This window comes from Myotis myotis, unplaced genomic scaffold (genome assembly GCF_014108235.1).
Source record: "Myotis myotis isolate mMyoMyo1 unplaced genomic scaffold, mMyoMyo1.p scaffold_m19_p_27, whole genome shotgun sequence".
NCBI classification, from domain to species: domain Eukaryota; kingdom Metazoa; phylum Chordata; class Mammalia; order Chiroptera; family Vespertilionidae; genus Myotis; species Myotis myotis.
In genome coordinates this window covers 2,820,701-2,847,799 of record NW_023416332.1, presented here as the reverse complement: position 1 = coordinate 2,847,799, position 27,099 = coordinate 2,820,701, and the positions used below count along the sequence as shown (strand labels likewise).

At 62.7% G+C, this 27,099-nt stretch overlaps 1 protein-coding gene and 1 long non-coding RNA gene across 3 annotated transcripts; one reads left to right on the top strand and one right to left on the bottom strand.

Annotated features, from left to right (window-relative positions):
• Nucleotides 1-1,738: 1,738 nt before the first annotated feature.
• On the top strand, nucleotides 1,739-25,996 carry PTDSS2 (phosphatidylserine synthase 2). Of its 2 annotated transcripts, XM_036295716.1 has the most exons (12): nucleotides 1,739-2,099; nucleotides 7,892-7,993; nucleotides 14,852-14,934; nucleotides 18,570-18,637; nucleotides 23,003-23,137; nucleotides 23,415-23,465; nucleotides 23,740-23,853; nucleotides 24,003-24,121; nucleotides 24,548-24,662; nucleotides 24,733-24,878; nucleotides 24,964-25,149; nucleotides 25,269-25,996. In XM_036295716.1, exons 1-12 carry the CDS (start codon nucleotides 1,942-1,944, stop codon nucleotides 25,426-25,428), a joined length of 1,437 nt encoding a protein of 478 aa, XP_036151609.1. In that variant the 5' UTR covers nucleotides 1,739-1,941; the 3' UTR covers nucleotides 25,429-25,996. The 2 variants fall into 2 exon arrangements, with proteins under 2 accessions (XP_036151609.1, XP_036151610.1); XM_036295717.1 differs by lacking the exons at nucleotides 1,739-2,099; nucleotides 14,852-14,934; nucleotides 18,570-18,637.
• LOC118649027 lies at nucleotides 15,801-21,298 on the bottom strand. The gene is made up of 3 exons (XR_004965544.1): nucleotides 18,464-21,298; nucleotides 17,093-17,255; nucleotides 15,801-16,874 (listed from the first exon to the last, which is right to left on the bottom strand). It is a non-coding gene; the product is annotated as an uncharacterized LOC118649027 (long non-coding RNA).
• Nucleotides 25,997-27,099: the final 1,103 nt, after the last annotated feature.

Sequence of the window (27,099 nt, the reverse complement as noted above, 5' to 3'; positions counted from 1 at the left end):
GCGTCAGCCTGCGGACTGAAAGGTCCCAGGTTCGATTCCAGTCAAGGGCATGTACCTGGGTTGCGGGCATATCCCCAGTAGTAGGTGTGCAGGAGGCAGCTGATCGATGTTTCTCTCTCATCGATGTTTCTAACTCTCTATCCCTCTCCCTTCCTCTCTGTAAAAAATCAATAAAATATATTTTAAAAAATGTAGTCTCTTGTGACTGGCTTCTTCTTCTACTGAGCATAAATGTTTCCAAGGTTCGCCCTTGTTGCAGCATGTGTCACAACTGCATTCCTTCTGACGGCCCAGCGATTTCCCTTTGTGTGGAGACACAGTGTGTGTATCCACTTGTCAGTTGATGGACATTACCTGCTCCCCGCTTTTGGCTATTATGAACAGCTAGAGGCCCGGTGCACGAAATTTGTGCACGGTTAGGGTCCCTAGGCCTGGCCAGCGATCAGGGCTGATCGGGCCCTTCCTTTGTTCTGCGCCGGCCCCTGGTGGTCAGCCCACGTCATATCGAGTGGTCGAACTCCCGGTCGGTCAAATTCCCAAGGGGACAATTTGCCTATTAGCCTCTTATTATATAGGACGCTGCTGTGAAAATTAATATAAGAAACCTCCTTTAAATGGAGTCCGGAGGCCTGAAGGGGGAGCCCCACACGTAATTCCAGGTCAATTACACCCCAACGGGAAGAATGTCAGTTCCAGACTCAACAGGAAAAGACACCCTGCACTCCCAGCAAGATGTGTCCCTGCCACCCAGCGGGCGGAAGGAAGAATTTCTCCTCGCCCATCAAGCCCAGCCAATGGGAACCATGGCAACTTGGCCAAGGAGCGCCACCACAGGCCGACTCACTTCCCTCCAATGGGCTTTCGCTCACAGCTGCCTTTCTCTCTATAGGTGACCTTCCTCTCCCCTGCCTGCCGGACTTGCCCATGATTTCTGCTGTAGCATGTTTGTCCCGAATTGCAATCCTCTGCGGTTCCTGAATGAATCCACTTTTCTAGTAAATAACTGGCTGTTTTAATTTCATTTTTTTAAAAAATATATTTTTATTGATTTCAGAGAGGAAGGGAGAGAGAGAAACATCAGCGATGAGAGAGAATCATTGATCGGCTGCTCCTTCATGCCCCACCCAGGGGATCGAGCCCACAACCCAGGCATGTGCCCTGACCAGGAACCCAAACGAGATCTCCTGGTTCATAGGTCAACGCTCAACCTCTGAGCCACGCCAGTGGGCCTGGCTGTTTTATTTTGTAAAATAACTGTTTGTGAACGTCTAGGTATAAGTTTTGTGAGCACATTTTCACTCCTCTTGGGTATACCTAGGAGGGGAATCGCTGGTCACATGGTAACTGTGTTTAACTGAGTTGTTGTCAGACTGTTTCTCAGAGTGGCTCAGGGCTACAGGTTTTTGCGGGGGGCCGGTCTATATCAACACATTGAGTCACCCCAAATCAGCACGTCCCCACTATTCTAACGGGCCCATTTCACTAGGTCCTGCAGGCTAGAGTCCGGAGATCCTGGCAGCTCTGGTCCCTCGGAGCTGGGGCCGGGCGTCCGCCAGGACGGCGCTCCAGGAAAGCGCGGGCGGGGCTCGGGGGCCGGCTCCGGTCAGGCCGCCCCAGTACCAGGCGGCTCTCGGCTAGCCACTGGCGGTTACCTAGCAACCGGGCGGCATCCTTCCCAGCAAGCACCGCTCCTAACCCTTGAGGTCGGAGACTACGAGGCCCAGCATGCCCCGCGGCCCAGAAGTGCGGACTACACGTCCCACAATGCGCCGCCTACCCTTGCCTAGCCGCCCCCAGCCCCTGCTCTCCGGAGACCCCGCCGGCGATCGCCTCGACCCCTTCCCGGCGCTCCGTGCGCCGTGCGCGGCGCTCTCGCTCTCGCGGTGACCCGGTGAGCGTGAGGTCAAGGTGCGGGGAGGAGCGGCTCGGGGCCGAGGCGCCATGCGGAGGGGCGAGCGCCGGGGCGCCGGGGCGCCGCGGCCGGGGTCCCCTGTGCCCGCGGGCAAGGCCGCGCTGGAGGAGCCGCCGGATAGCCCGCCCGCCGGCCGCCGCAGCACCGAGTCCGAGGTCTACGACGACGGCACCAACACCTTCTTCTGGTGAGTGGCGGCGGCCGGGGGTCCGGCCGGGGTCGCGGGGGCGTGGCCACGTCGTTGGGCTCGAGGTGCCGGGGGCTCGGGGCCCGGCCCCGCGGCTGCCCGGTGGTCCCAGCGTCTCCGCTTCCCTCCCCCGAACCGCCGAGGACGTGGCTCAGCCTCACCTGAGACCGGCTTTTCCTGACCTCCCGGTGCAGAGTCCGCCCTGCCCTCGTCGCGTCCCTTCCCGGCGCTCCCGCCCGCCGCTCGGGCGCCTGCCCGGCCCGGGCTCCGGGGGCGCGCGTCCCAGCCCCGCCTCGGGTCGGGCTGCCCCGGGCTGCGGTGGGGGTCACGGGGGGCAGCGCCTGGGTGGGGAGGGCGCACGTGGCGTGGCACTCGTGTGCCGGGGGGGGGGGGGGCGGTGGCCGGCAGGTCCCAGGGGTGCGCCTCTGCCGATGGCTCTGACCTTGGTCTAACCCTTCACCTTCCCGAGCTCTCTTTGCTCCCTGGCGAGAGAGAGCGCCCAGGCCACACGCTGGGAAGCGCGCGGCTGCTCTTCTTTGCTGGGTGCCTGGCCTGTGAGCCGGGGGTGGAGCTGTGGCCTCTCGCCCCCGAAAGCGCAGGGAGAGGCAGCGCTGGCACCCGGGAGCGAGGAGAGCCGCTGGCGGGGCGGCCACCCAGGGGCAGCCTCAGGAGAGGTGTGTGTGTGTGGGGGGGGGGGGGGGTCCTGCTTTGTGTGAGACTCAGGGGAGATGCATGGAGGCCGGTGTTGGGGCGTCTCTCCTGTGGGTGCCAGCAGCCGTTATCTGCGGGGAGAGAACATGCTGGGATGGGGTGGGGGGCCAGTGGGAGGGAGCCCGGGATGGGGTGTCTTGTCCACAGGGTGTGGCCAAGAGCTGCTGGGTCCTGCCGGACCTGCCGCCCTGTCAGCTGCAGGGGGAGGGCACCACCTTCTCGGACCAGCTGTGACCCCGGAACAGGCTCTGGAGCGCCTGGCTGGGCCCCTCCTGGGTGCCAGTGACGGTTCTGGAACTAAGCTGGCAGCTTCGGGCACCAGCCTGGGGCTGGTGAGGCAAGAGCCTGTCCCCGTCCAGCAGAGGCCGGGAGCCCACCCTCACGTGGAGCCCCGAGCACCGTCCCCAGGGGCGCGTGGCCCGTCGGAAGTGGGGCACCGGGACTGGAGCTGAAACGGAGCCTGCCTGTGGGCAGGGCGATGGGCCAGGGAGGCTCTCTAGAAGGGGTGCCCCAGGGCAGGCTGGTTTCGGGGACCTGCCTTGCGGGTGGGGAGGGTGGTCCTGGCTCCCCACGGCAGGTGTGAGGAGCACTGTGCTCTGGCGCGGAGGGGGGGGGGGCAGGTCTGTGTGCAGCTTCTGGCTGCATCTGGGGCCTCGCCTTCCCGGTGCGGCCCCCAGCGCCTGCCTGGCAGCCCTTTCCCCGCAGAGCTTAGCATGTGACCGCGAGTTTCCCCTCGCTGACTTGTGCTCGGATTTTAAAAACTCGCACTTCATTCGAGGATTTTAATAGTGAGTGTTACAAGAAGTTAACTAATGAAAGTCTGTGTTAGTGGAAATGACTGGATGCCCGCCTCACTCCGGGACACTGTGGTTCAGAATCTTGCTTTAAGGCTTCCTTTTCGAAGAAGGTGGCTTCTTTGGGGCCCATGATGATGGCGTGGAGGCCACGTATGAGGATTTGGGGTTTCTCTGTTACTGCTTATCAGCCACGGGGTGTGGGCTCCCCTAAACTGAGTCCCTGGCAGGGGGTGTGAGGACCACAGGGTTCCCAGGTGGCAAGGACCCTGCTTCTTCTGCTAATCGTGGTCTCAGGTGGGAGCATCCAGCGGCCACAGACACAGGAGCCGTGTTTGGGAGCCGCCCTGAGGGGTGCCGGTGACGCGCCCCCTGCAGGTTGCAGGCAGAGGGTTGTATTTGCTTCCTGACCCCTGGGAGATGTTGGGAGCGCCTGCCCCCTCACTGCCCTGCGGGAGCACAGGAGCCGGCAGGGTGTGGGGTGCTGGAGGCGCCGGGGTACCGGAGCGCACCTTTCTCAGTTATGCGGGTGAGGGGTTTGCCGGCTTTGCCCACATCTGGGAAGCTTGACTCCCCAGCTTTTGCCTGTTGGGGGCGGTCGGTGTCACAGCCCCTTGCCCCTTGCACATCTGGCCAGGCCTCGGCTCCGCCCCGGCTGAGGCGTTGTGCACGTGCCCGGCCGCACCCCGTGTTTCCTCCAGCAGGGCTGGCAGGCTGCCTCCCGCCCGCTGGGCACAGTGAGGGGTGACTGAGAGCGGTATTTTCCACCCTTGGGGCAGAGAGCCAGCTGTCCTCACACCCTCACCCTCGCTGAGCGACAGAAGTCACCGGGCTTACAGCCGCTGTCGTCCGGGCCTGGTCACAGGGCCCAAACCTTCCCGAGGGGCCGTTAGCCACCAGGGTGCTAGAGCAGAGGGTGCACGCTTGGCCCCGGCCCCGGCAGGGGGTGGGGGGTCTGCCTGCAGAATCTCCCCCCATCCCCCCCACTCCCACAGGAGTGGAAATGGGCCGAGTGCAAGGCAAGGAGCACTGTTGGCCGCCACTGGAGGTCGGTGAGCACTGGCCCGGAGGGGTCCTGCTCCTTCCCGCCCGGTCTCTGGGGATGCTCCTCGAAGGCCTGCGGACCGTCCTGCTGGCCTGCGCCCTGACCTGGCGCCCACCGGTGGTCTCGTGGCTTCTGGAGTGTTTCATCCCTTAAGTGGCCGTACAGTGACACCGACTCCAGGGCGTGCAGCTCCCTGAGCTTTCGCACACGGGGCTCCTGTAACCACCTCACCTGGAGGTGCGAGCCCGCCCTCCCCCACGTGCCAGGCCTGCTCTCCTCCCCCGCGACCCGGCGGCTGGCGCACCTTCGCCCCTGCGGAGCGGCACCTGTGGCCGCCTCTGCTAGTCGGGGTCTGTCCTCCCGTCCTTCTGCGTGGTTCTGACACCTCGCACCCAGGCGGCCGCTCTTCCCGTCCCCTTGCCGTCCTGCCTTCTTGGCTGTGTCCCGCCTCAGCCACCTTGTTCTAATTTTCTTCTTTAAAATATGAGTTTTTATTTTTAGAGAAAGAGGAAGGGAGAGGGAGAGGGAGATAGAAACATCGATAAGAAACATCGATTGGCTGCCTCCTGCACACCCTCGACTGGGGATGGAGCCTGCAACCCAGGCCTGTCCTTTGACCAGAATAGAACCATGGCCTCCTGGTTCATAGCCGACACCAACCACTGAGCCACACTTGCCGGGCACCGTGTTCTTATTTTCTGCCCGGTGATTGGAGTGTTGCCCTAGGGCTTCAGTGAAAGCCCCTGAGCCCTCCCCTTGCACCCGCACCCGCACGAGGCGCGGGCTCCAGCGCTGGCTTTCAGGGCCGCCGCAGCGCTCTCCCTGGTCCTGAGACGGTTGACTGGTTCCTCAGGAGTCGGGGCCTCATCCTGCTGGCCCTTGAGGAGCTGCCCGTCAGCTGTCTGCTCTCTTCCGGGCCCTGCTTGAGGCCCATCATTTTATTAAAAAACGTCTCTGACCTGGAGAGGCTGACTGCCGCCCTGCTCTCTTCACGAGCCGTGTTTGGTGCCTGCTTCTCTGTGCTGCTGCGGCGAGAATGTGTTTCAGGAGCCGCGTGTGCGAGAGCCCAGGGAGCTGCACGCCCTGGAGTCGGTGTCAGCGTACGGTCCCTGACCGGATAAGACACTCCCGAAGCCACGAGACCACCGGTGGCCGCAGGTCGGGGCGCAGGGGCCCAGTGCCGGTGTTGCTGGGACAGCCCGCGCTTCGGAGATGCCCGCGCGTGACCTTGGCCAGTGCTCGCTGGCTTGGTCTCCTCGCCTGTGACACAGACAGTGACGCTCTGGTCCCCCCGGTCCGAGTTGTAGCAAAGATTCCCAATGAGCTGTGCAAACAAGAACCCACGGAGAGTCCACTTCGCGTGAATTTCTGGTGTCCTTTCCTCGTTCCTGGTGCCGGCGCCTCCTGGTGTTCCTCCCCCCTCTGCCGAGGCCTCCGAGCAGTTCCCGTAGAGCAGGGTGCCAGGGAGCAGGGTGCCGGGGAGCAGTTCCCATAGAGCAGGGTGCCGGGGAGCAGTTCCCGTAGAGCAGGGTGCCGGGGAGCAGGGTGCCGGGGAGCAGTTCCCATAGAGCAGGGTGCCGGGGAGCAGTTCCCATAGAGCAGGGTGCCGGGGAGCAGTTCCCATAGAGCAGGGTGCCGGGGAGCAGGGTGCCGGGGAGCAGTTCCCATAGAGCAGGGTGCCGGGGAGCAGGGTGCCGGGGAGCAGGGTGCCGGGGAGCAGGGTGCGGGGAGCAGTTCCCATAGAGCAGGGTGCCGGGGAGCAGGGTGCAGGGAGCAGTTCCCGTAGAGCAGGGTGCCAGGGAGCAGGGTGCCGGGGAGCAGGGTGCCGGGGAGCAGTTCCCGTAGAGCAGGGTGCCGGGGAGCAGGGTGCCGGGGAGCAGTTCCCATAGAGCAGGGTGCCGGGGAGCAGGGTGCCGGGGAGCAGGGTGCCGGGGAGCAGTTCCCATAGAGCAGGGTGCCGGGGAGCAGGGTGCCGGGGAGCAGGGTGCCGGGGAGCAGGGTGCCGGGGAGCAGTTCCCATAGAGCAGGGTGCCGGGGAGCAGTTCCCATAGAGCAGGGTGCCGGGGAGCAGTTCCTGTAGAGCAGGGTGCGGGGAGCAGTTCCCATAGAGCAGGGTGCCGGGGAGCAGTTCCTGTAGAGCAGGGTGCCGGGGAGCAGTTCCCGTAGAGCAAGGTGCCGGGGAGCAGGGTGCCGGGGAGCAGTTCCCGTAGAGCAGGGTGCCGGGGAGCAGGGTGCCGGGGAGCAGTTCCCGTAGAGCAGGGTGCCGGGGAGCAGTTCCCGTAGAGCAGGGTGCCGGGGAGCAGTTCCCATAGAGCAGGGTGCTGGGAGCAGTTCCCAGGGAGCAGGATGCCGGGGAGCAGGGTGCCGGGGAGCAGGATGCCGGGGAGCAGGGTGCCGGGGAGCAGGGTGCCGGGAGCAGGGTGCCGGGGAGCAGGGTGATGGGGAGCAGGGTGATGGGGAACAGGGTGATGGGGAGCAGGGTGATGGGGAGCAGGGTGCTGGGAGCAGGGTGATGGGGAGCAGGGTGCCGGGGAGCAGGGTGATGGGAAGCAGGGTGCTGGGAGCAGGGTGCTGAGAGCAGGGTGCTGGGAAGCAGGGTGCTGGGTTGTCCTGCGGGGTCCCCCCTGGAGAGCCTTTTGTTCTGGGGGGGTACTCGCTGGGTACGGACGCCTCCCAAGTCGGTAGCATCTCCTGGAAATGGAGACACTGAGACTCCGGGTCCCGTCGTCTCTGCAGGGACCCCTGCTCGTTGGGGCCTGGGAGCTGGGCTGTGACGCCCTTCGCAGAGGGCCCAGGCCAGTGTCTGACGCAGCCACTGCGGTCCTCCCAGGTCGGCTCTGGGTGCCTGCGGCCCGCTTCCGGGCAAGCCGCCTGTCCTCCCACATCAGGCCGAGGGCCGGGCCGTGCCCACGCCTCCCTCAGTGCCTCGCAGCTCTCCCGAGTGAAGGCTCCGTGAGGGCCCTGCTGTCCCTCACCCCTTCCCTTTCTTGTTTCTTGGGCTGGGTCCTGGGAACCTCAGATGTCATTGCATGGCTCGCGAGGCTGGCCATGACAGCTGCCCGCCCGCGCACAGCACGCACGGCTCCCGCAGTCCTCTGAGTGCAGCCCTAACCTCAGCGCTCCCGTGTGCCGGGTGCTCCTCGCCCCGAGTGCGGGGTCCCCCACTAGGGCGCTCAGCCCTGTTTTCTGAGCGGAGGGTGCGTGTCTCGCATGAGGCCTGACGCCGCGGTGTTTGGTTTCAGGCGCGCGCACACCCTGACCGTGCTCTTCATCCTCACCTGCGTGCTGGGCTACGTGACTCTGCTGGAGGAGACGCCTCAGGACACGGCCTACAACACCAAGAGGTAACCAGGCCCCGCGGCCTGGGGGACGGGACGGAGGGAGGAGGCCAGCAGGGGGCTCGGGCAGCAGGTGTGGCAGAGCCTTGAGGCCTGGCAGTGCCAGGGACCGCGGTCAGCTGGGGGGATGGGCTGTAAACCCTCCCGGGGGCCAGCCCTTGCTTCTGTAGCGTGAGCGCTAAACACCTGCCGGGGAGTGGTGTGCGCCGCTGTGTGCTCTGCAGGTGTCAGCGGCCCGTTCAGAGGCCAGGTGGCTCCTGTCAGCTGTGTCCTGGGCCTGCTGTTGGAGGACTGGAGAGCCACCTGCAGCGAGCCCCGTCTGCCAGCTGTCTCCCAGGTAGCAGTGGCTGCCAGGGGTCTGGCCTCAGGGCTGTGCTCCCTCCAGGAGCCCCTGTCTTGTCCTCCCCTGTCATGCTGGCTCCACCGTGGGGTTTCTGCCCCCTCTCCCACGCCATCTCCCGGTCAGCGCTGGGCATCAGCCCGGCAGTCCGCACCTCTCCCCGGTTCTGCCTCCTGCTGCTGGGCCCTGCTCTGGCCCCGGCCCCTGATTGCACTCAGGCTCGTGGCGGGCCGGCCCTGGGCAGTGGGTCCAGCGTGGAGGAGGGAGTGGGGCTGTGCCTGGGGCCCTGGGGCAGCCCGGGGCTGTGCTCTGTGCAGCAGGGCCCGTGGGAGGACACTGGACCGGTGGCTACGGAGACACTGAGGCTGTTGGCAGGAGCCCATGTTTTCCTAGAGGGGATTTCTAAGTAGAACTTGATCTTTTCTGTGAGTTTGTCTGGCTGGATTTGTTGACTTAAAAAAATAAATTATTTGACCAGAAAAAAATGGGTTTATTCGAGAACAGCAAAGAATTACAATTAGGGACGAGCAAGTTCTAGCAAGTGGAACAAACAGAGGAGAGGGCGTTCTTTGAGGGAGAAAAGGACAGAGTTCTTAGGGAAGGTCTGTGGAGGGCGGGAGGCTGAGGGTGGGGACGGTGTCTCCCTGAGTCCTGGGCAGCAGTTTCTTGGGCATCGTTTCTGTTGGGGCTGTAACTGGTGATCCTTCCTCTGGAGCCTTCCCGGGGTCTGTGAGGGCGCCCCCCTCTGGCGAGACCCCCTCTGGCGAGACTCTGCGCCAGCCAGGTTTCCTTTAGGCGTCTCGCTGTGTGGAGGGTCCGGCACAGCTGGGCAGGGAGGCCAGGGCAGGACGTGGCCACACTGAAGAGGTGCCATACGCTGTGAAATTGGGGCAGAGATGAGCAGTTCCGATGTCACCGGGCAAGTACTGTGGCAGAAAGCAGGTGGCCCCGTGCGGAGTGGCCCCGTGCGGAGTGGCCTGGGTCGCCTTCCGGGGCCGGGACTGGGCCTCCCCAGCAGGTGGCAGCACCTGGTCTGGGCTGTGCCAGCGCCCTGGGGTCCCTGTCAGAGCTCTGCTGCCCTCGCAGGTTCCACACACGGGTCCTGCTTACGTTCAGACGTTGGCACTGAACACCTTAGGGAGCTGTTCTCAAGCTCTCCGTTCCAGCTTGTGTGCACCATCGTCTTGTTTTGGGGCTTAACAGGCTCTGTCCCTTTGGGGGAATAGGTTTAATTTTCTTCGTAAGTCACTTTATTGGTGTATAATTTTTTTTTAAATATATTTTATTGATTTTTTACAGAGAGGAAGGGAGAGAGATAGAGAGTTAGAAACATCGATGAGAGAGAAACATCGATCATCTGCCTCCTGCACACCTCCCACTGGGGATACGCCCGCAACCCAGGTACATGCCCTTGACCGGAATCGAACCCGGGACCTTTCAGTCGGCAGGCCGACGCTCCATCCACTGAGCCAAACCGGTTTCGGCTATTGGTGTATAATTTAACATACACCGGCCTCAGGCAGCCCCCCGGTCAGCCAGGCCTCTTGCCCACGGAACAGCTCCGAGGGGGCGTCGCTCAGTGAGCACCGTGTGCTGCTGCCCCGCACGGTGGTTTGTGACATCGCAGGGCGCCGCTCTGGCCCGGTTCGCGGTGGGAGTGCCTGCCGGCACCGCACACGTGAGTGGCCCGCTTATCTGTTGGTGGCGTGGGGACGTTTACCTAGTGGCATCAGTGCACAGATGGTCCTGTGGAGACCGGGAGAGACCAGCCACAGAGCTCAGAAATGTTTGCAGAACACACCTGAGAAGGGACTTGTTTCCACAATATGCAAACTCTTAAAACCCCACCACAGGAAACAGCACACAGTTAGAGGGAGGGCTGGCTGGCGGGCTCAGTGGTTAGAGGGTTGGCCTGTGCATGAAGAGTCTTGGGTTCGATTCCCAGTCAAGGGCATATGCCTGGGTTGTAGGTTCGTTCCCCAGCCCCCAGTCAAGTACATGCAGGAGGCAACCAATCGATGTGTCTCTCTCACCTAAATCAGTGATTCTCTCTCTCTTCCTCTCCCCCCCTCCCTCCCTCCCTCCCGCTCTCTCTAAAAATCAATGGGGAAAAAAATATCCTCAGGTGAGGATTAACAAACAAAAAGACTAGTTACTAGCAGAAGAGTCTGGTTTCAGTAAGTGCGGCCTGTTCTTTGCAGGAGCAGCAGGGGTAGTAATGACCGCTGAGCGCAGTCTCGGTGGACTGTCCCTCCAGACTGAGCTTGACCTCGAGGCCAGAAAAGCCAAGGCCAGGACTCGCGTCAGGCTCCCTGCGGTGCCTGGAGGTTTGCGTGAGTTCCTGTCTCCTCTGGGCCTTTATGTCCGGGGAAGAGAGAACCAGCCGTGTTTCAGACAGAAAGTCACAGAAACTGCGTCACCCTTCACCATCCGTCCGTGTGGAGACTCGGCTGGGCCCGGGCTCCGGACCCCGTGGCCTGGCTGCTGGTCGAGATGATGGGGGCGGGCTGATTCCGGGAGGTGTGCCGGCGCCCCGTGACCACCGGAGGCTGTGGGAGGCGCGCCTCACGTGGAAACGCGTTTCCACCGCCCCGGGCACCGTGAGACCTCAGCCCCCAGCACGGTGCACGCAGCAGCACCTGACCCGGCGAAGGGAGGCAGACGCCGGGAGTGGGCGGCCAGGGCGCCCGTAGCCGACGCCGCTCAGTTCACAGCCGTGGTCACCCACCCTCCTTGCCCTGACTTAGGAGCAGACGGTGGCCGTGCACAGGGCGCTGGGTGTGGGAGGAAGGGCCTCCCTGCGGGAGCAGCACGGCCGCCTTTGCGTTTTGTGGCTGAACCTTTGCGTTTGAGACGCAGGCGAGCTCCTGCCCTGGAGAGCGGTGCTCTCACGGAACCAGGGCCACGGCCACGTAAGCACAGCGCACTCCGGCCCACCCCACGCTCTGCTCCCGGCAGGGCGCGCTCAGGGCCTCCTGCGGAGACCAGGGGAGCTGTGCTGCCAGACACAGACGCCGACTCCGACCCCGAGGCCGAGGCGCACCCACGGCGCGGGGAGAGCTGTCCAAAGCGCCTCCGTCCGCTCAGGCCCAGCGTGGCCGCACAGAAACCCTCTCCCCAGGCAGTCCCCTCCCCACACTTGCTGCGGCTTCCTTCTCCCTTGCAGTCCGCCTCCTGTTCTCTGACCCGCTCAGAGATCACAGGACATCACTGTCATGTCCCGTAACGAGAACACACCTCCACGCCTCCCGCCTGTTTTTAAGCCAAAACATGCCCGATTTCTCTGGTACACACAGTCGTTTTCCCTGTTTTATCATTATTGTCATTATCATTACTATTTGTGGCTTTAATTACATATATTAGCATTCTTAACCTATAGAAACTTTAATTTCTGGTGAAAACTAAGAAGTAAGCAATTGTGAACTGTCACACCAGTGATCCATAGGTTAATAAATTTATGAATACATTTTGTAATTTCTAGAAATAGGTGCTTTTTCATATGCTCTTTCAATGAGGCACAAGACGCGTTTACTAAGAAAGCTGAATATCATGGGTTCCTCTGTGGTGAGACACTAAAGTAGACAAATCTATGTTCAGTAATTAATGTTCCATTATTTTATCTTATTTGGGAATAGTCTGGATAGCCATGAATTTCCATCACTTAACGTAGTTAGCAAAACTTGGAAGTTTCAAAGAGATTTAGGAAACCATTTTTAAGTGCACATAAATATAACTATTGCTAAAGACTTCACCCCAGCCCGCCGGCGTGGCTCCGTGGTTGAGCGTCGACCTGTGAGGCCAGGAGGTCATGGTTCAATTCCTGGTCAGGGCACATGCCCAGGTTGTGGGCTCGATCCCCAGTGTGGGTAGTGCAGGAGGCAGCCAATCAATGATTTTCATCATTGGTGTTTCTATCTCTCTCCATCTCTCTTCCTCTCTGAAATCAATTAAAAAGCATAAAACATGTCCTCAGGTGAGGATTAAAATGAAAATAGAGGACTTTTACAAATCAGTAGTATCAGCAGAGGTAGAGAATGCTGCACAGCACACCTGGGCGCACACAGACGCACGGAGACCTGGAGCCTGCGGGGGGTGAGGGGTCCTCTGGGCGTGGGGGCTCTCGGAGGGTGTCTGGAGAGCGCGGGTAAAGGCCTGCATGTGTCCCTGACCAGGGAGCCTGGGCCAGGGGAGCAGGGTGTGGGCGCCTTTGTCCGTCAGCCCTGGAGAAGGCAGGTCGGCTCCAGCCACTCCTGCCGCTGCATCCGGCCTCACCGCGGGTTGTGAGATGCGGGCATTTGCTCTGAATTCCCAAGGAATTGGGGTGAAACTTCAGTGATGTCATGGGCTGACCTTCCTGTCTAACTAGTTATCCCTGACCAGCTTCTGTCCCTGGCGCACACGGCTCATTTTGGCTCAGGGAGGGGCCTTTAAAAAGCTCCCGGCAGGCTCTGCGCTGCGTTCCCTGATGTCACCACATTTCTGGTCAAGGAGTCACTGAATCCTCTCGAGTATCTTAATGACCATCTAGGATCCCCACCTCTGGGACGAGTGGGGACTTTCCGTCACTTCCTTCTGCTCCTGTCAGTGTTTGCTTTACTCACCCTGATTTTTCAATCACCTCAAAAGGCTCGCGCCTTTTTGGAGTCTCCCCGGGGCTGTCCCCCTTTCTCTTGTTCGTTAACCTAATGTGGGTATCTTTTTGTTTTGTTTCTAATCCTCATGCGCGGATATTCTTTCCATAGAGTTTTAGAGAGAATGGAAGGGGTTGGGGAAGAGAGAAGCATTGATGTGAGAGAGATACATTGACTGGTTGCCTCCTGCACATGCCCCAAATGGGGCTGAGGAATCAAACCTGCAACCAAGGTACATGCCCTTGACAGGGAATCGAACCTGAAACCCTTTGGTACGGGGTGGTGATGCTCTAACCACTGAACACACTGGCCAGGGCTCATTAACCTAATGTTTTATTAGCACGTGTGGGACTCATGAGGGGAAGTGGAGACTGAACTCAGTGAGGCTCCCCGGGCGGGTTCTGTCTGTAAGGCTTGTTGCTAGATTTCTGTGCGCTCATTTACAAAATAACCTGGGCCTGATTGGTGGCCTCAGTGGTTGAACGTCGACCTAGGAACCGGAGGTGACAGTTCGATTCTGGTCAGGCATGTGCCCAGGTTGTGGGCTCGATGCCCAGGAGGGGGCATGTCGGAGGCAGCTGGTCAGTGGTTCAATCATTGATGTTTCTGTCTCCCTCTCCCTTCCTCTCTGAAATCAATGAATATATACTTTAAAACAATAGTAATAATTCGGTCTTTCTGTAGTTACCAATAAAAGTGCTATTATGGTGAGAGCTCGCTAGACATTTCTCAATTTGGAAGTTTTTCCAATTCAAAGGATCTGTCTGGCCAGTGACAGTGGGATCCGTTCGCCTCAGTAGCGTTTCCTTCTTACGGACGGAGGCTTTGTGGTGCAGCAGTGCAGCCTGGGACCCACGGTTCTCACCTCGAAGTAGGGAGGACGCAGGCAGGCAGGCAGGCGGTGCACACAGCCTCTCCGGACTCCCACCTCCCGCCACAACCGGCTGATCCGTGGCCCCGGCAGGCGCTACTCGGTGGGACTGTTCCAGCACCAACAAGGAACGCAGGTGGAGACGGCCCTAGGGGCCGGGTTTCCCATGGCACACTTCCCCGAAGGCGGGCGCAGTTGGAAAAGGGCACGGAGCCCAGCCTGTCCCACTGGCTGCCTGGTGCACCTGCTCAGTGGACCTTCCGGAGGGTGGAGACCAGCGACCAAGCCCAGCTCCTGGGACGTAGAGCCAGACGGCAGGACAACCTCGCGTGGTTTCCGTGGGACCCACAGTGGCTCAGGCTCGGCAGACGTGCCCCGGGCCCTGCCTGTGTCCTGTCCCTGCTGTAGCTCCTTCTTGTGGCAAACGCCACCAGGGACATAGACGCGGAAAAATGGCCACCTCTGGGAGGAAAGAGTCAATGGGAGAAACCTCTGCGTCGCCACCCACGGAGCCAGTTTCTTCTGCCAAACTGTAACTTCTGCACCGAGAAGGAGGCAGGAGGCTGACGGAGGTTACAGCCCGACCGCCGCGGCTGCAGCACCTGCCTTGGGTGCTCCAGGCTGGCTCGCCAAACGGCGGGGGGCGGGGGGAGGCGGGCGGGAAAATAATTCTCCTCTCACCTGTCTAAGTTCTCTGGCTGGACGAATAGTCCAGTGACCCGAGGCAGCTGAGCAGGAGGAAAGGACGGGAGTGCAGGTCCAGGGGGTGCGAGACCCCGGGGGCCCCGAAAGGGGAGGCCGCTGTGTCAGGGTAGTGACTCAGGTACAACGCGCAGCCCCAGCGCAGGCTCTTCTCCACGGGTGCCCCAGGCCCAGCTTCCAGCTCCCCTGCCCCCCTGGGGTCGGGGCTGTCACTGGGTGGGCATCCCAGGGACCCCGCGCGCCTCCCGCCTGGGAGAAGCCAGAAGCCAGTGTGGACCTGCGCTTACGCACACTGAGGGCTGTTTGTTCTTTATTCGCAGAGGTATTGTGGCCAGTATTTTGGTTTTCTTATGTTTTGGAGTCACACAAGCTAAAGACGGGCCATTTTCCAGACCTCATCCAGGTAACTTGCCATTTCGTTTTGTGTGTGTGCCCGCCCGCATGGCGGTTCTGCTCTGAGTGGCTGCTCTGTCTGTGCTGCTGGGTGGAAGTGCCCTGCCCTGCCCTCCCGGGCCAGCCACCCCCACTGTGGCCATCGGAGGAGGATGAACGGGGGTGTTCCTGTTCTTTCAGCCCCTGGATCCCTCAGCCCCGCGCAGGCCCAGCTGTCCTCGCCCCCTGCCTCTGCCTCTGCCTCTGCCTTCCCCTGGCTCCTGCAGGGAGAGTCCCGGGCCCGTCCACTGGCGCTGGGGTGGCTCCCACGGGCAGCTGTGCCTTAGGCGTGAGGCGGCCGCCCTGCCATTGAGGCCCTGCCTGCGTCACGTTGTGTCGGTCCCTGTCCCCCGAAGTTATGGGGAGTCCTGACAGCGCACAGCGCCGGTGCCCGGCCAGCCGGTGGCTCCCGCTCCCTGGGGGCAGGGGCGTGGTTTTCCGGTAGGGTCACATGTAGTAACATGCTTCCTTTCGTCTCAGTAGGGCTGTGTATTTATTGTAGAAAATTTGGAAAATGCAGAAATATTTTTAAGGAAAAATAAATACCACTCCCCAGGTAACACTGCCAGGCTTTGCCGTGTTTGTAGACGTCTGTCCGCGCATCGCTTTACAGTTGGAACCGTGAGCGTGGCCTCGCATCATGGATTTCCACGCAGGCTGACACAGGCCTCTCCTATTTGTTTATTCGACAGCTGGGTTCATTCGTCTGTCTGTCCGTCCTTCCTTCCTTTCTCTTTTATCCTCACCCGAGGATGTTTTTCCCATTGACTTTATTTAGAGAGAGGGGAAGGGAGGGAGAGAGGAGGAAGAGAGAGAGAAAAAGTGATTGACGTGAGAGACACATTGGTTGCCTCCTGGGGACGAACCTGCAACCAGGGAACTTACCCTTGGCCGGGAATCAAACCTGAGACCCTTCGATCCTTGGGCCGACACTCTAACCGCCAAGCAACCGGCCAGGGCTGACAGCTTGACTTTAACGGCTGCTTGTTCAGCCGCCACATGAATGTGCTCAGTGAACCCGTTCCTTGCGGGGGCTGCTTCGGGGTCCCCAGGAGCTGCAATGAGCGTTCCCACCACCTGTGTGCGCATCTGGGCTCTCTCCATCTGAGTCCTGGGAGGAGGAGCCGTGATGACCCCACTGGCCCTCAGAAGGGACGTGTTCGTGGCCTAGTGGGCACCATGCTTGTGAGCGAGGGCCTGTTGGCAGGGAGCTCGCCATGTCTCCTGCCAGGCGAACTCTCTGCCCTGCGCAGCACACCCAGGGGGCAGTGGGAGGGGGCTCTGACTCCACAGAGGAGTGTGGTGGGGGCGCTCCCCCCTCCCGCGTCACTGGGAGGAGGCTCTCTGGGCTTCTCTCTCTGGAAACCTGGTTGTCCTCGAGAAGGCACTTCCCTTCTGATGTGTCTCTCTCCCTCCGACAGCGGGGGGCCAGTCAGGGCGGGGCTGCCAGCGCTGTGACGGCCAGCTTCGATGTTCAGGGAGAAAGCCGGGGGGCGTCCTGAATCGGGGCCGGAGACCAACCTCCTGGTGGTGGAAATGGGGGGGCACCACAGGGTGACAGTGGGGGCTCTGGGTGGCCGCCCTCTGTGCCAGCAGGTGCGGGGTGTGGGGTGCACAGCAGCAGTGGGGGAAGGGCGCCTGCAGGCTTGGTCTGGGGCCCGTGGGGGGTGATGTGCAGGGCGCCTGCAGGCGGGGGGGCCCTGTGATTGCACCATCAGCCCAGTAACTGCTCTCGCAGCCCTTGGACCAGGGAGCATTTCCCAAGCTTTAGCCACGTGAGCGCAGGAGAACGCGCCTGTCGCCTTGGCTGCTCCTCCCAGGCCCAGGGCTCTGAGCGCACGAGCCTGGGCCCACACTGTGCTTCCTGCTGCACGCTGGTCTTCCCTCGGCAGGTGCACGGACAGGTCACAGCTGTGACACAGTGAGAGACGAGAACTAGTGAGTGGTCGTCTAGGAATAACTCGCTGCTCACACTTAACCTGCTGCCCAGCCTGTCCCTCCCGTGGCTGCCCCTCCAGCACCTGAGGCGCAGGCCCTGTGGGGACCCACGCCTGGCGCTGCAGAGCTCTCCCTCCCCATCTGGCACCTCAGGCCCTGGCACCTCCCACCCCTCACCCGCCTGCCCGCACCTACGTCTGTCCTGATGGGGGCCCGCTGCACAGGGCGGGGAGCTGGAGACGTCCCAGAGCGACCCGGCCCGCCCCGCTCTCCTGGCCCCGAGTCTGCGAAGCTTGTCAGCCCCTTTCTAGTCCCGGGAACTTGCTCCTAAGAGTTGGCTGGGGTTTGCGTCACCTGCAAAGGAAAGTAGAGCCGTGGGACTTTATTCAACAGGATTGTCGGGATTCTCCGCGGCAGAAGCTACCGTTTGCGTTTTAGAGTAGTTTCAGTGCCCCTCCCTCGACCTCCTCCCGCTGTGAAAAGCTCAGCTTCCCGCTGGGGCTCTGACAGGCGGGGGGTGGGGGGGGCGGCCTGGCTGAGGCGCAGCCTGCTGTGTTCTGGTATGGCTCATGCGGGGGACACACACACACCCACACACTGAACCAGCACCGCCTCTGTCTCCGCCTGTGATGGCCGTGTTTTGGTGACGAGAACATGTAGGATCTGCTCTCTTAACTCCAAGCATAGCAGTCACCACAGGGACCAGCTCCCAGATGCCGGATGGAAACAGAAGCCAGGCCCCGACAGCAGGTGTCATGGTGACCACGTTAGGTTCAGCCCAGGGACTCAGCATCAGAGCGTGCGTTCCTGTGTTCATCGCACACTACAGAGAGCAGCTGGTCCTCGCAAATGCAGGAAAATAAAGTGTTACGCTCATTCATGGTAACTTAGCTTACTGGAATTAAAAGGCTTTTAAAAATACTTTCATTGATTTCAGGGAGGAAGGGAGAGGGAGAGAGAGAAACATCAACGCTGAGAGAGAATCACTGATCAGCTGCCTCCTGCACGCCCCACACGAGATCGAGCCCACAACCCGGGCCTGTGTCCTTGATCGGAATCAAAACTGGGACCCTTCGGTCCGCAGGCCAACGCTCTGTCCACTGAGCCAAACCGGCCGGGGCTAAAAGAGTTTCTTGATAGCCCTGCCAGTGTGGCTCAGTGGTTGAGCATTGACCTGTGAACCAGGAGGTCACAGTTTGATTCCTGGTCAGGGCACATGCCCAAGTTTTGGGCTCAATACCTGGTGATGGGCGTGCAGGAGGCAGCCAATCAATGACTCTCTCTCATCATTGATGTTTCTATCCTTCTATCCCTCTCCCTCCCGCTCTGAAATCAATAAAAACAGGAAGAAAAAAGAGATTTTTCTGGACCTGATCAAAGGAGTCCACCAGAACCTGCCTGTGGCCCGTGTGGTGTTGGGCCAGAAGCACGGCTAGTGAGCACAGGACAGCGTGTCCGTCTGCTCTGGCCCTCTGTGCTGCAATGAGGCCAGAGAGAGAGAGAAAGGTTCGACCTGAATGGGAGAAGGGAAGGAAACGCTTTAGGGAGAAACGTGCTCGCACCTGAGCCAGGTCGTGCTGTAAGGAACCTGCTAGACCAAGCAGGGCCAGAGCGGACGGTGTGTCCGGACCGCGGCCGGGCGCCCTGACGCTGTCTCTGTCTTCGCAGCGTACTGGAGGTTCTGGCTGTGTGTCAGCGTGGTCTACGAGCTGTTCCTCATCTTCATCCTCTTCCAGGTAAGCAAGCCGCTGCAACGGGCTGGGCGCACGGGGTCAGGTGATGGTGTGGCCCCAGGCAGAGAGTCGTCACAGGTCTGCACACCAGCCCGTCCCGGCCGTCAGCAAAGGGCCGGCTGCCGTGTGGAAAGGGGGAACCTGTCGCAAGTGAACGTCTTGCCCACTGGGAAGCCGTCTTGCCCACTGGGAAGCCGAAGGGCAGGCGCCTCCTGCAGGCAAAGGAGAGGCTGTCTCTTCTAGAGCAGGTTCCTTCCTGCCCTGGTTCCCCATTGGCCCATTTCCATGCAAATGAGGAATCCAGATTTACACCGTCTGATTGGTCAGCTTCAGACATTCTGAGTGGTAACGGAGCTGCTCTGATTGGTCAGCATATGCAGATGAGGTATAGCTGTGCAGCTGGAATGGGCAGGTGCTGGTCTCAGCCGATTGGTGGAAAGAGGATACCAGGAGCTGCTCTACCAGGTCTGCTCAGCCGCAGGACACTGCAGTCCAGGAGGCCGAGGGCTCAGGCAGAGGCTTCTCCCTGAAGTGCAGTCTGCCTGGCAGGCCTCTGTCCCTTATGGCTGCCGGATTCTGGTCATGAAATCTGCCTGGTTAAGCACAGGGAGTCCTCCAGGTCCACAGCAGCAAAGCTGAACCCCAACAAAAGTGAGGGTAGGCCCGGCCAGTGTGGCTCAGTGTTGGGTGTCGATCTATGAGCCAGGAGGTCACGGTTCCATTCCCAGTCAGGGCACATGCCCGGGTCATGGGCTCGGTTCCCCAGGAGGGGGCATGCAGGAGGCAGCCGATCGACGATTCTCTCTCATTATTGATATTTCTCTCTCTCCTTCTCCCTCCCTTTCTCTCTAAAAATCAATAAAAACATTGTTTTACAAAGTGAGTGGAAGCTGTGAGGGGACCTTGAGACGTCCCCTTTCAGCAGAACCTGTATTCTGGGCGTGGAGCTCGCGCCCGGGCCCCTGGTGCAGGTTGTGCTGCGTGGGCTCTGCCCTGGCGGCCTCGGGTCAGTCGAGCTGGGACAGGGCCAAGTGTGTGGACCGGCTCCCGTTCGGGCACCTGGTGGGCCGCCTTGGCTCTGAGTGGCAGGAAGGCAGAGCTGAGCAGGACCAGCGCTGGGACAGCACACCTGTCCCGGACATGGTGCTCTCGGCGGGTCCGGCGGCCCCGGCAGCCTCACTGGGGCTCTGTGTGGTGGCTGACGGCTGTGGCTCCGTGCGCGTCTCCCTCCCGTGCGTGTCCTGCGGGTGCGCGTCTGCGGACGGTCGGAGGATGTGGATGTCGGGTCAGGATCTGCTGCCTCTCGCGTCTGTGCTGTTACTATTCCTCCTGCTTGGCTCAGTGAACGCGCCTCTTGTGGGATCTTCCACTTCCAAGTGCCTCCCTGCTCGCGGCCTCGGAAGCCTCAGGGCGCTGTCCTCTCCGGGCAGCGGGCAGCTCTGTGAACGTTAACACCGTTCGTGTTTGTGCCCACAGCGAGGACAGAACAGTCCCCCCAGGCGGTCAGAACTGCGGCTGGCTCTTGTGTGTAACTTCAGCCTCGTTTGCCACCAGAAGCCCCTCTCAGTAGCTGCTTCTTCCTTCGGGCTCCCGCCCCTAAGCCTGTTTCTGTCCCAGGACCCCCCAGAGCACTGAGCGGTCCCACCTCCTCAGGCCCCTCTGGGCTGGGAGCCGCGCCCCTGCAGAGGGAAGTGAATTGGGAAGTGATGGCTCCTGTCTCTTGCGGGTGGTCTGACCCACGAGGTCTCTTGCAGCTGCAGGTGCCTTTCAGGGTCCCGTGTCCGTTTCTGTGCGGCAGGTGGGGTGCTGACGGCTCCTGGGGTGGGCCGGGCAGGGTCGCCTTCCATCGCGAGCACAGGGCCTCCCGTCGTGAAGGTCAGCGAACGCACTGGCACCTCCTCGCAGTGCAGGCCCCTGGTGTGGCCGGGAGGGGAGGACCTGGCAGTGCAGGCCCCTGGTGTGGCCGGGAGGGGAGGACTCTCCGCTCCACGCTCGCCTTACTCGTGCGCATTCTCCAGAAACAGCTCCTTTCGGTGCATGGAGCTCGCGTCTGGCGCCCTCGCTGAGCTGGTTCATGCTGACAGTTCTCTTTGCTGCTGTTGGTGGGTTTCTGGGCATCCTCTGCACACAGGCGATGCCATCTGCACAGAGACGGTTCTGTGCCCTCCTCTCTGACCTGGTGCCGCCCCCCCTCTCGCCGTCACACTGCCCAGCCAGGCCCCGCCGGCAGCCAGACTGGGAGGTGGGCAGCGGCGGCCCTGCTTTCAGGGAAGAGCCTCCTGTCCGTCCCCTCAGAATGCCATCGCTGGGGGTTCCCGGGGGGCCCTTGCAGGTGGAGGCAGCCCCTCTGCTCCCAAGTCGTCGTCTTTATCATGAACGCGTGTTGGGTGTCGTCAAATGAGGTGAGCATGTGGGTGCGCCCTCTGTGCGTGATGTGTGTGCTACGTCGACGTGCTTTCTTGTTTTGAGCCAAGCAGCGTTTCGGGGACCCACCCTGGGCGCGGTGAGCAGCCCGGGCACGCTGTGCTCCGTCCGCCGTGCTGAGGGTCCTGCGCCCACACTCACGGGATGGCACCCCGTTTCCTGTCGGGGCTTTCCTGGTGTGGGTGTCAGGGCCACTGGGATTTACCTGGTGTTTTTCTCGTGATCTGACAGATAAAGGTGCCAACGCCAACATCACTTGTCGCTGTCGACGCCACCTCGCCCCCCGCCCCCCGCGTCAGGTTCCCTCCCTGGGACTCGGGAGGGTGGGCTGCACACAGCCGCCTCCTGGCCCGGAGCCCCCTGGCCGGGGGGGGGGGGGGGGGGGGCTTACCTCTGCCCAGGCTGTCAGGGTCCCAGCTTGTTGCTCTCGGAGCTGCAGTGCTTTGGGTTGTAACTGATTTCATGGCCCAGATGCTGGGCCGTCGGGAGCTCACTCGCTCGGCTCCTGCGCGCCTCGCCCCGTCGTGGGTTCTGGGCGTCTTACTTGGGTCGGTCTTGTATTTTTGAGCACTTCCCTTCCTTCTGCACCAGAAGACAGTGCAGGCCCGTCCTGGCATTTCCTGCCCGGCCTGACCCGGCCCCTCGCAGGAGCCCTGTCCTTCCTGGAGGAAGGTCTCAGGGCCGAGGCCCCGCAGGCGCACGGCCACCCTCGCTCGTGTCTGTAAATAAGCACCGTTGTCACTCGCACCCTCCTTCCCTGCGTCTGCCTCCCCCACCCCACCCCCACCCCACACACACACAGGCTGCGTCCCGTCACGGGAGCCCTGTCACAGGGAGGGCCCAGGGCCAGGGCCTCGCTGGCCTTTGCGGCGTGGGGTCAGGTCTGTCTGCCGCGGTGGCCTGTCCTCCGTGACTTCTTACTTCTTACATCCGTGTGTGTTCACACCGCAGGGCTGAGGATCCAAGACTCTGCCCCTGCTGGCTGGCCACTGGCTCAGGACTCGGCCCTGCTCACCCTCAGACCCGAGGTCACAGAGCCCACGGGGACCTCAGCTCTGCAGCACATCCCTGTCTGAGGGACGCTCCCAGAGATCCGGGCTCAGCTGGTGACAGAGGAGGGCCTCGGCCGTGGGACAGGAGGGCCTTGGCCGTGGGACAGGAGGGCCTCGGCCGTGTGACAGGAGGGCCTCGGCCGTGGGACAGGAGGGCCTCGGCCGTGGGACAGGAGGGCCTCGGTCATGTGACAGGAGGGCCTCGGCCGTGGGACAGGAGGGCCTCGGCCGTGTGACAGGAGGGCCTCGGCCGTGGGACAGGAGGGCCTCGGCCGTGGGACAGGAGGGCCTCGGCCGTGGGACAGGAGGGCCTCGGTCGTGTGACAGGAGGGCCTCGGCCGTGTGACAGGAGGGCCTCGGCCGTGGGACAGGAGGGCCTCGGTCGTGTGACAGGAGGGCCTCGGCCGTGGGACAGGAGGGCCTCGGCCGTGGGACAGGAGGGCCTCGGTCGTGTGACAGGAGGGCCTCGGCCGTGGGACAGACGCAGGTCCGAGTGCCGCCTGTCACGCAGCCTCGCTGGGCTGCTCCCTGGGGCGGGTGGGGGACGCCTCCTCTGTCACCGCGGTCCAGGGTGTGTGCTTATGTTGGTGTCTGCGAGAGGGAGGGGCTTCCTGACACCGTGTGTCGTGGGGAGGGGCAATGAGACCAGCGATCAGAGACCCCAGTGCTCCCACGGGAGGCGCACCTGTGACCCCACACGGCCTGGTCCTGTGCGGGTGTGGAACGTCACCTGGAGCTCGGGACTCCCCGGTCCGCACAGCCCCGAGTAGGGGGACGGCGTGTGGTCGACAGAAGTGTCGTCTGCGCACCACAAACCCCGTCCCCCTGGGCGGCTGGAGGTGTCAGTGCTGGGTGGGGGCGGGGCCCACTCACGCGGACGCTGGCCTTGCAGACGGTGCAGGATGGCCGCCAGTTTCTGAAGTACGTTGACCCCAGGCTGGGGGTTCCGCTGCCGGAGAGGGACTATGGGGGGAACTGCCTCATCTACGACGCAGACAACGAGACAGACCCCTTCCACAACGTCTGGGTAAGGACGCCCGGGGGGCGGGGCCAGGATGCAGTGGGGGGCGGTCCCCATTGGAGGGGCACCCTGTGTCCTCGGGTTCGGGTGTGCCCACACACGCCTCAACACATGTGTGTGAGACCCCAGATCGTCCCCTGGCAGGTACTGTGCAAGGGGCCCTGGGTGTGCACAGGGGAGGGAGGCCTCGGGCTGTGAGGACATCACAGGACCCAGTCCCGGGCAGGGCTGTGGGGGCTGCACGGGGGGTATGGGGGGTATGAGGCCTGCATCTCACCCACAGGACAAGCTGGATGGCTTCGTGCCCGCGCACTTTTTTGGCTGGTACTTGAAGGTAAGGGAGCTCATGGTCGGCTGGCATGTCCTGTTTGCCACCCCCCCTGTGTCCTGGGCCTTTGCTGGTCCTGGGGTGACGTTGAGAGTGGTCCGACTCTGATGAGCAGCGCTGGGGGCCACAGCGCAAGACTCCCGGGCCTGTCCATGGCGTGTGGTGTGGCTGTGAGAACAATGGAGAAGACCCTGGCCCCCCCCCTGTGCCTGCCCTCCTCCCGAGTGAGGGCGGCTTCGGGAGGGGCTGACGCTGGGGCGTGCCCTTGCCCCGCCCGCAGACCCTGATGATCCGCGACTGGTGGACGTGCACCATCGTGAGCGTGATGTTCGAGTTCCTGGAGTACAGCCTGGAGCACCAGCTGCCCAACTTCAGCGAGTGCTGGTGGGACCACGTAGGTGCCGGTGATGGGAGGGCGTCCGCCCTGGCCTGGCCTGAGGCCTGTGTCCCGCACCCAGGCCCGCCCACCCTGCAGGGGAGGCGGGGGGCTGAGGGGAGGCCGGACGGAGCTGCAGGGTCCACGGGGCTGCCTCCCACCTCCAGTGGATCATGGACGTGCTGATCTGCAATGGGCTGGGCATCTACTGCGGCATGAAGACCCTCAAGTGGCTGTCCCTGAAGACGTACAAGTGGCAGGGCCTCTGGAACATTCCGACCTACAAGTACGTCTGCGAGCGTGGTGCTGCGGGGCCTGGCATTGGGGTGGGGCCTGGAGGGGCCCTGAGGGTCAGCCCTGTGCCCTCCAACGTGCCTGGGGGGGGGGGCGGAGGGTTTTGCCTCCTGTACTCCCCACCTGGGGTTTGACCCTGGGCTGCCCATGGGAACCTCGAAGGCCCTCCCGGTGGCTGGGACGTCAGCCGTGCTGTCTGGCCAGCGGCTGCGGCCCCGCAGCCTGCTCAGGGCTGCCCTCATGGCGTGGTTGCAGGCTCTGCCATTTTTATTTTGAATTTAAAAGAGAGAAAGTCCAGGAAAAGACCTGGGAGGCCAGGGCTGGGGAGTGGGGTCTCCTCTCCTGTCCATCTTGGGTGTCTTGCGGTGACGGGCACGGGACTAGGAACCTGCTGAGGCCCTCCCACCCCCGGCTCCAGGGGCAAGATGAAGAGGATCGCTTTCCAGTTCACGCCCTACAGCTGGGTCCGCTTCGAGTGGAAGCCCGCCTCCAGCCTGCGCCGCTGGCTGGCCGTGTGCGGCATCATCCTGGTGGTAAGGCCGGCCGCCTCCCGCGCACGGTCCTCTGGGCCCGGCCCGCCGCCCACACGCCCCTGTCCCCCAGTTTCTGTTGGCAGAGCTGAACACCTTCTACCTGAAGTTCGTGCTGTGGCTGCCCCCGGAGCACTCCCTGGTCCTGCTGCGGCTGGTGTTCTTCGTGAACGTGGGCGGCGTGGCCATGCGCGAGATCTACGACTTCATGGACGACCCGTGAGCCGCGGGGGGACAGGGGCGGGCGGGGCCTGTGCCCACGCAGGCGGTCCGAGCGCCCTCCCAACGCATGCCTCCCCTGCAGGAAGCCACACAAGAAGCTGGGCCAGCAGGCCTGGCTGGTGGCCGCCATCACGGCCACGGAGCTGCTCATCGTGGTCAAGTACGACCCGCAGACGCTGACGCTGTCCCTGCCCTTCTACATCGCCCAGTGCTGGACGCTCGGCTCCGTGCTGGTGCTCACCTGGACCGTCTGGCGCTTCTTCCTGCGGTGAGGCCCGTCCCGGGCGGGTGCAACGGTCGGTCCTGTGTGGCTCTGTCCGCCCGCCCAGCCTTGCAGGGCAGGCCCTGGGGCCTCCGCATTCCGATGACCCGCCCTACTGCCCCCAGGGACATCACCCTGCGGTACAAGGAGACCCGGCGGCAGAAGCAGCAGAGCAGCAGTGACCAGGGCAACACTGTTGGCCACGTGGACAGGCACCCGTCTGGGCCGGACAGCCCCTCAGGGCCCCTGGAGGCTGAGAGGGAGGGGGCACCGGCTCTGAACTGACCTGCTCCCCACACCCGCCAGGACACAGGTTGTGTCCCTTCCTCCTCCGATTCCTGTCAGGAGCCTCCGACAGGCCTCCCTCTCCCCCAGCAACAGCAAGGCTCGGCGGCATGGAGGAGGCCGTCCCACAGGGCTGGTGTGCGGTGGCCTGTGTGCACGTGTGTGCACTTCGTGGGCTCTGGGCTCCTGGCTTCTCAGCGACGGTGTGGCTGGGGCGCGCCCTGGGCAGTGGCCCCCTTTCTGTTGGTCTGCCCACAGCCCTCTGGCCACACCGAGCCCCGGCGCCTAGAGGGCCAGGCCCTGATCCCCAAAAGCCCCTCTGCCCCGCGCCCACGTGTTCCTGAGGGTGGTCCACCAGCTCCTGAGATGGCCGAGACGGGCAGATCCGAGCTGCAGCCCTGAGCCGTTTCCTTGGAGCCTTCCGCCAGCCCAGCTGACGCAGAGGGCGTGGGGGGCGGGGCCAGACCCTCAGCCCTGTGCCCAAGGTTGGAAGGAGGGGTCCTGGGTTTCTGGCCCCAAGTGGGTCATCTCCTTGAGCAGACAGAACAAATAAATGGCGATGGTCTGAGCTCGTGTCCTCACTGACCCCACGCCCCCCCCCTGGGTCATCGCCCGGAGGGGCAGGAGTCCAGTGGCAGGGCTGCCGGCCTGGGCACAGGGTCACCCGCTCTGCCGTGTTTGTGCCCCTGGCGGTGCCTGCACGGGGGACGGCCTGTGCTGGTTCTGGGTGGGGGAGGGGGCGCTGGACCCTGGCGGGGAGGGGGGGGGGCGGGGCGGCGGGTAAGCGCACCTGCTGAGGAGGGAGGGTTCCTCAGCTGCTTTATTGTCAGCTCCTTTGGGGGGGGTGGCCGAGAGGCTGAGAAAGGGCTGTGAGCACCGTGCGCCCCCAGCTGCCCCTCCCCTGAACCTTGTCCCTGCGAGCGCCCTGTTGCTGGTGGAGCCCCTGCGGCCACAGGCTGCCCGCACTTCAGAAGTGTCCAGGATTGGCTGGCTCTGCTGTGGAGTGCCCGCCCCCGGCCCCCAGCCCCCGGGCTGGCTCTGCACTTGTCCTGAGCTCCACCCGCTCAGTGCCGTGTCCCCAGCTCCACCCCCGGTGCATGTCCCTGAGGCTGAGCCGTGTCGCAGCAGGTGCGATGGTGCTGTGTCCATGGTCACTCCTCTAGGTCAGCCTCCCTCCTCGCTCTGCTGTCCCCGTGGGTGGTGGCCGAGCTCCCCTTGTCCTGGCTGGTCCCAGGCTCTCCTGTACCAAGTGCGGGTACTGACTCAGCTGCTGCGGCCAGAATGCCTCCCGACTGTGCCAGTCAGAGCAGGTCATCCTGTGCTGGCAGGTGAGGCCTGCCAGGCGCGAGGGTGCACCCTGCCCTCCATCCAGGGGGCTGAGAGCTGTCAGGAGAGCGCGCTGGTTCCAGCAATGTGCAGGCCTACGGCTACAGGTGAGCCAGGCCCAGGGACGGCTCCCAGGGGGTCCCGGGAGACTGCTGGCCCGTAGCCAGGCCTCTGAGGCAGAGAGCACGTTCTGGGGCCCCCAGTATGGGAGGACTTGGCTCCCGGGGCAGACCTGCTGTCCTCCCAGGCCTGAGGCAGGGGCTGTGGGGTGGCTGCCAGGGCCACAGGGAGCAGGTCCCCTGGGGCACAGCGGGCCAGGGCCTGGAAGACACGTGTTTCAGCTGC

What these genes read in the sequence shown, in the direction of transcription:
- PTDSS2 (XM_036295716.1), top strand. Translation starts at nt 1,942, where the DNA reads ATGCGGAGGGGCGAGCGCCGGGGCGCCGGGGCGCCGCGGCCGGGGTCC. An exon ending in ATTTTCCAGACCTCATCCAG is followed by an intron (nt 14,935 to 18,569) that starts GTAACTTGCCAT and finishes CTGTCTTCGCAG; the next exon opens with CGTACTGGAGGTTCTGGCTG. An exon ending in TACGACTTCATGGACGACCC is followed by an intron (nt 24,879 to 24,963) that starts GTGAGCCGCGGG and finishes CCTCCCCTGCAG; the next exon opens with GAAGCCACACAAGAAGCTGG.